General features: G+C 40.3%; 1 protein-coding gene across 2 annotated transcripts in view; it reads left to right on the top strand.

The window, feature by feature from the left end:
- The first annotated feature begins 994 nt into the window (after nucleotides 1-994).
- The window catches only part of LOC114669258 (rasGAP-activating-like protein 1), a 152,711-nt gene continuing 146,735 nt past the window's right edge, over nucleotides 995-6,970 (top strand). Inside the window, exon 1 of one of the 2 annotated variants that reach the window (XM_051921138.1) lies at nucleotides 995-1,580. In XM_051921138.1, the coding sequence (XP_051777098.1) occupies nucleotides 1,516-1,580 (65 nt within the window). In that variant the 5' untranslated portion in view covers nucleotides 995-1,515. The remainder of the gene's footprint in view (nucleotides 1,581-6,970) is intronic. The other variant, XM_051921137.1, reaches the window with a different exon arrangement.

Here is a 6,970-nt window from a genome sequence, read left to right as displayed (position 1 = left end):
TACATGTGCAGTGATAGACTTGGGGCTCAAAGGGACATTTTAGGAAGGAGGCATTGATAGCCTTAATATGAGGCTGTTCTTTGCATTATGCAAGCTTCAAGGATAGCAGATCAAGATAAGTTCTGTACACTTAGCAGGACAACTAATTGAATGGTATGTGCAGTTTTGGTTATCATTATACATTAAAGTATTACCACTGCAGGAAAAAATCTGCAACTAGACTACAGTAATTTGAAAAATGTATGAATGAGTGATGAGGAAGGATAGACACTAGGGTATTACTGATTTTGATTAAAAGGGTGACATAATAGAGGTGTTTTGATATGATATGATTTATTTAAAAAGGACACAGCTGACATAACCGACGCGGAAAGCTAGGTGCTCCGCGTGCGCATGGAGTGTCCTCCCATGGCTAGGTCACTTGGCCCGGGGTAGAAAGTGCCTGACATTTGGTGGGCAGGATTTTTTTCAAGCCTTCCACCCAGTACTGTTTAGCTATGGTTCGGGATCCCCGCGATCCTGAAATTGATGAAGGGGAATTTGGGAATACTGTATCGTGTTTGCAAGTCACTTAATAGTGCAACCGAAAGCGGAGCTTTAAGATCATTGGGGGTGTTGTGTGATCAGCATTTTCATGTTGCTCCTTTTTTATTGTTGTTCGGTTTTGTAGCAGGCAACCTGCTTACATACAAGTACAGTAGACTTGACTGACTCGCATCCGGAAGATTTGAATTGAAACGCCAAGGGACCCGCTACTCAGTCGTGCGTGCTGCTTCGAAAATTGTTTTGACGCTTTATGTTTCGGGGTAAGACAACGACCGACAGCAGGCTGCAATGTATACTAGTGTGTTAGAAGCATTCGATGCAAATAAACTCGGACTCGCCTCTCCTTGTCACGGCCACTGGTACTCGCGTCAGGAATCGTTTTGAGAACGTTGCTACGGCGTCCATAAAACAGCAGCTGCTGTGTCTTGCGCAATATCGTATTCGGAACGCGCCCTAAAATCGTTGTGGAATTTCACCTTCCACGAGTTACAACGTTAGAAGTGCGAGTGTTGGATTGGGGGCAGCCTCTGGCCGCCAGGGGGCGACATACGTCGTCGTTTGCCTGTCAGGTCACTTGTGGACACAGCGCCGTTGCGGACTTGCTTTTTATACCGGCGGCGCCGCCGCTGCTGCTCTCCCTCAGTGCTTCTGTTGCTTTCTACTTCTGACTTTTGTTGTGCTTTGAAACTGGGATGAAAGTGGAGATCTGCAGAGTGTGTGGGATGACACAGTGATGCGTGGAGTAAGATGCTTCATATATTCTTTTTTTTTTTGTTTTTAACGGTCTTCGAGATAAAAAAAGAAAACAATAACTGGTGATCGCATAAAAAATGAGAAGATGCCTCAGTGTGCCGATTGGGAAGGAGACAAACAAATGGACTCGGGCATCCAATCCGCCGAAAATCTAATATGAAGACTTAGGCTTACTTCAGAAAAAAAAGTGCCTGTAACGCGACGAAAAACTGAACCATGGCCAGAAACACCTCACTTTATTTCAGGATCGTGGAAGGAAGGAACCTGCCCGCAAAAGACGTGTAAGTGTATCTCGCTCATGATGTGTTCAGCCCTCTACGGCGCAGCGCATTTGTGAATACCCATGATGGGACGGCCCATACCGATCACAGAGAATGCTTAACCCTACAGCACCGGGTGAGAGAAAAGTCAGATACGCCCAGAGTCCTAAACGGCAAAGATAGAAGAAATAGTGTGGGGTTAGAGCAGATAGCGGCGAGCTAGACAGGTAGAGGACCTTGGGGGATAGGCTCAAGTAGGGAGGAGAGAGAGAGACCGTATGGGCGTACACATGGGGAGGAGAGGAGACACAGAATTCCTATCAAATATTGAAATGCAGTCAATTTGTGCTGTAAATAAATTTTCATGCAAGTAAATGTCATTACTTTTCCTTATTATTTGAGAAGTCATAAAGCTTTGATGGTATAATCTTAAACACCAGTCCATCGTTTTTGATGTACCTGTTTTCACTGAGTACATTTTTGGAAGGCACTTTAAAGTGCAGTTTAAGGCAAGAAAGTTCAAATGTCATACAAAATAGTTGAAAGCATCTTTGATAATTTGGAGGATTAGAGCATTCGGAGAGATGTGCAAAGGAACAGTGAACAGCACAAAAGATTCTGCAGAAGCATTGAAGAGTCCCATAATAAACACACAAACCGCTAGTGTAAAAGGCGAGAGAGAAAGATACAGGGATTTGGGCACAACCCACTCTATGAAGTGAACTGGGTGAAAAAAGTTTAGTAGAAACGTGGAACAGAAGAGAGCAGCTGAAGGAGAAAAAATATAGACCCGTGCGGAATAGGAAAAAAACATCAGGGCAGAGACATAGACCTTGGGGGAAAGATGGCAAGATAGACATTAATGGGAAGAATGTTTTAGGAAAAGAGATGGTGTGGCAGGTGAGGGTTTGGTCTAACTAGGCACTCAGACTTGCCTTACTAATGTTGTGGGACTAATCCCAGTCCTTTACTTAGTATTTTAATTTTGAAATAGTTAATGTTATTGGTAACTAATCATTCAAGATGGCAGTAACTATTGGAATTATGCACATTCAATGCTGTAGAATGGTCTACTTTTTGAGAGCTGCAATATAAAATTAAATTTGTTTCGCAGCATGCTAAGTAGCTCAGCTGTAGATCAGGCAGACCTACAGTACTGGTGAACAAGCAGGCATGTCCGATGAATAGAGCCCACAGGACCTGCCTGTATTTAGCTGTCCCCTATTGGATTTTCAGGTTGATTGCTGTTTCTCAGTTATTCCTGTGTGAGTGCAGTTTGCTTTCAGTTGAAGATGGGCTTCATGGCTTTACAGATCAGAATGTTATTAAATAAAGATTGTAGGATTAGTGTGTATAGATAATCACGTACAATATTTAAAAAATTTGTTGAAGAAGTAGGTGGTCAGATATAGAAGAGATAGATGAGTATATTTGGATGGATGCTGGAATGGCATAGATAGTCTGACAAGTTATGTTGTTATTACTTATGCATCAATTTAAGAAATGGCGTGTTTTGTATTGGTTCAGGACTTTATGTTCCAATGTTGATAGGAATTCTTTAAGCATGCTATGCAGACAACATGTAACCTAGTATCTTAAACAACACAAGGTGGGTGCAAGAAGCTCCATACATAACTGAATACTCCTCTGCAGAGCTACACATGATTTTGAATTTCAAAAAGGAAAAAGAATGTAGGTGGCTTTGGAAGTCTCCTTTTGTCTTTATGGCAACCCTGTGGAAAGTGTTAATGAACAGAGAGATATTGAACATATTGGATGCCCAGTTTGGTTTTCCAGGTTGGGAGTTACAATCTCATTACTTACCTAGATATGTTTACATTTTGGGTAGTTGCTTATGTATGTATGTAAGCATGTATGTATGTATGTATGTATGTATTTATTTATTTATTTATTTATTTATTCCATTTAAGAAACCAAATAAAAATGCAGGCAATCTTCTCTTTATCAAATGCTGCACTTTGTTGTAGCTCCCACTTGAGGTCCCCCCCATCATTTAAGGATTGACTGTTTCTAGTATGATAGGCATTCATTGATTTCTTGTAGATTATGACCCATTTAACCCTACATCTATTTATGACACATAAGGTGTATTCCCCCTCTGTGGCACAACCAAGTTATTTGTGTAGACAGATTCTGTGGAAGTGTGTTAATGAGAGTGCCAATCATTACACTATAATGAAAGGGAGGAAAACAAAATAACTAATAACAGCTAAAAATTAGAATTTGTGGTAGAAGCATGCCTAATGCGTGAAAAAGGTGGAGCTCATATCAAGCTCCTTAATGTGGCACAGGGCCTTTGCCAGGATCTCAAGTCAGCTTACTAGTCTGCATACTGATTCAATGCCCTTCTGTGCATGTTATTGTCCTTGCCAGTCAGAAAACACTGAACAGTGTGGAAGCAGCAAGTATTGAGCTTTACTTTTTGGTTTATACTCACACACAAAACAAAGAAGGGAGGCTTTAGTTGACTAAAACCAGGGCAGGACTGGATAGTGGACAGTTGCGTATCCAAGGGAACTTGAAGATGTAGTAAGAGCTTTGCCTTCATCTGAATTTCTCTTCCATTTTATTAGAAGTAATAGTTTGGTTTAAAAAAGCACACACCTACACACTCCACGCAAACCATTTAGTGGTTTAGATTAAAGAATTTGTGTATGTATCCGTACACACCCCAGTTCCTTTCTAGGCTGATGCCACTTTCAGTAAGCATTGAAGTGTTAATGTCATAACAAAGCTCTGTTGTGTGTTTCTTTCTCAGTTCTTTCTTGAGGAGGGTGGTTGACGTGATGCCAATCAGAGAAAAATGAAATGTTTTTTGTAGTAATGCTGGGTAAGGGGTATTCGTTGTTAGCATGTCAAGCATTTGCTGTCTGTCTTATCTTTAGCTGCTGTTAGATAACTGAAGCAGCCTTATTTTGCGAAGGGTGGCATGATTTTTTAGCATGCCTTTCAAAACTTGATATCACTGCAAAGGTTCATAATGCAGTGCAGGCCACTCCGGCTATCTGATGGCTTGGCTGTGTGCCTTTTTTTGTGGTCTTTTTTCCTTCTCTAGCTCTGTGTTTTGTTTGGACTCCTTTTCCTTCTATATGTCTGTGGTTTCACTATACTTAATCCTTGCTGTCTATCACTTGGCTACCCTACTTATTGATTCTGTCATTGTGTTTCTGTGAGCGTCACGCAAAATTGTTGCCAGGCTGCTTAGCACTCTGGCCACAAGGGAGTGCTCAGCACACCGAGTCATGATGTTATATTAGACATTCTCATATCTTTTTAATCTAAATTAGGGTCCTGAGGGTCCTGACCCAATCCCGGCAACCAAGGTCTTGGTGTCAGTGCATTGCAGGGCCAGTCACACATACAGAAACTAACATTTGTTACTCTGGAACCACCAGTTAACTTATTTGGAAATGAGACAGGAAAACCAGAGTACCCTGAGAAAACTTCCCCTAATTCACAGAACCTAGTTATATGAGGTCAACTTGTAGCACTAGCTGGTGGGTTTATTGATTCTTCTAGAAAGTATAGCCCACTTGTTGTTGTTAAGGTAGCTGTTTTAGATGAAGGGAAGGATACATATTCTGAACATCTGCTTTTCACCTTTAATTGAGTAGACTGTTAATTTGAGGGACTAGAAGCACTAGAGAGGACACGTTTTGGAGTTTTGTGCTTCATAATTTACATACAAAAAGAGTTATTGAATGCTTTATTGTAGTAGGTTCCTGTTAATGAATGAACCTACAGTACTAGTATAATTGGTTCTTATTATTTGACACAAATCGGACTGACTCTCCTTATTTTGAACTGTGCCTTTTTGTTTTTGCTGGCTGCTGTATAGTGTCCTTCATATCACACTTTCTTCCTGTCTGTATTGTAGCATTGTGTTTTGTCTTTTTCCAGCTGTCTTATTTTTTGTCAGATTGTCCTCACTTACCAAATGCAGATACTTGATTTTTATCCATTTTGAAGTGTCACCTCTTGTGTTGTGCTCATTTTTTTATTTGCATCTCTCCTCCTAAATTCAAAATTCGCTGTCATCGACCTCACAAGAGTAATTTATGTCTGGTGGATAGTAGGGGGGTGGGGGGGGGGGCGTAGGGGGTGAAGTCGTGTTTGAAGAATGGTAACCCTGATGGAGTTGGTCCATCTGGCAGCTTATAACAGGCACTGTGTTTTTTCTCTGCATTTCTCCTGTTGAGAGCAATTCATTGTGCTGAGTGAATGTCACAGGGGAGACGTTCAATCAAGAAGGAGAAACAGAGAGAGAACAGATTTGTGGTCTATAAATTATCATCAATCATTATTTCATATGTTGCCTTTCACAGAGGGCATAGTCTCACTGTTTTTAAAAGCCCAAAAAGAATACAGCATAAACATTTAGCGGCATAAGAAGATCATTGTCATACATTATACTCATTAAATGAGTATTTTAAATATCTAGGTATAACGCTGAGATCTGCAAGCATTTATCAAATGTGGGGCCATAATAAATTTCATATTTAAGGCTTAGTAATAGCTGAATTCTAGCTAAGTTAATGTTGTCCTTTTGAGTAGTAACAGCATTTACCTCACATCATTTGGACCCCCAAATGATTTTACTTCACAATAGACTTTGTATGTTCTCCTTATGTATATGTGTGATTTTTTTCCAAAATTCATTTATTTAATGAGATTCTCTCTAGAACATAGAACAGAGGGTGAACTGTGATGACTCCAAGCAATGGGAGTCTCTTTCTAAATTTCACAGCCTGCATTATACTCCCCTCGGCTCATAGAACCTACTGTAGGTACATCACTTCAACTCCAAATTACCCAGCTCCTTGATGGCACAGTTGTATTTGTTCTTCCTACTCAAGTACTAAATTTGATGGAATGGCACATTAGATGGATGATAGAATTGTTGCATTAATTTACCTGAGAGCACAGTTGTTAGCAATATGTAGGCATGGCTGCAAGAGCTTGGATTAGAATTTGTATGTTCTGTCTGTGTCTACACAAGCCTTCCCTGACAGGAATGTGTTAGATAATGGTCTAATTCCTTTAGGTTTATTTTAGACACTTTATATAATTTTTTCTTTTTATTATATCATAATTATGTGTCTATTTATTTGTGGCAACAACATGTTCTGAGTTTCATGGGTGCCACCATTTTGTCTGGTTGCTGTGACTGGTTGCTGACCATGCGATGCCCATGTGACCTGGTGTCATGGAGACAATTTTATAAAAGATAGCCATGCGCAGCCCCGTCTTCAGTTGTCTTTTCCACCCTTTTGGTTAGTGGTGCTATTCACAAGACTTGTCAATCACTTCTTGCTGTGTCCTTCATTTGCAAAAGGCATCCTATCAGTGCAACTCCGAGAATCTAAATTGGCATAATATTAATAAATATA

The sequence above is a fragment of the Erpetoichthys calabaricus genome, chromosome 18 (assembly GCF_900747795.2).
Source record: "Erpetoichthys calabaricus chromosome 18, fErpCal1.3, whole genome shotgun sequence".
NCBI lineage: Eukaryota > Metazoa > Chordata > Cladistia > Polypteriformes > Polypteridae > Erpetoichthys > Erpetoichthys calabaricus.
The sequence above is the reverse complement of the archived record's forward strand: the minus strand, read 5'-3'. Positions and strand labels throughout refer to the sequence as shown.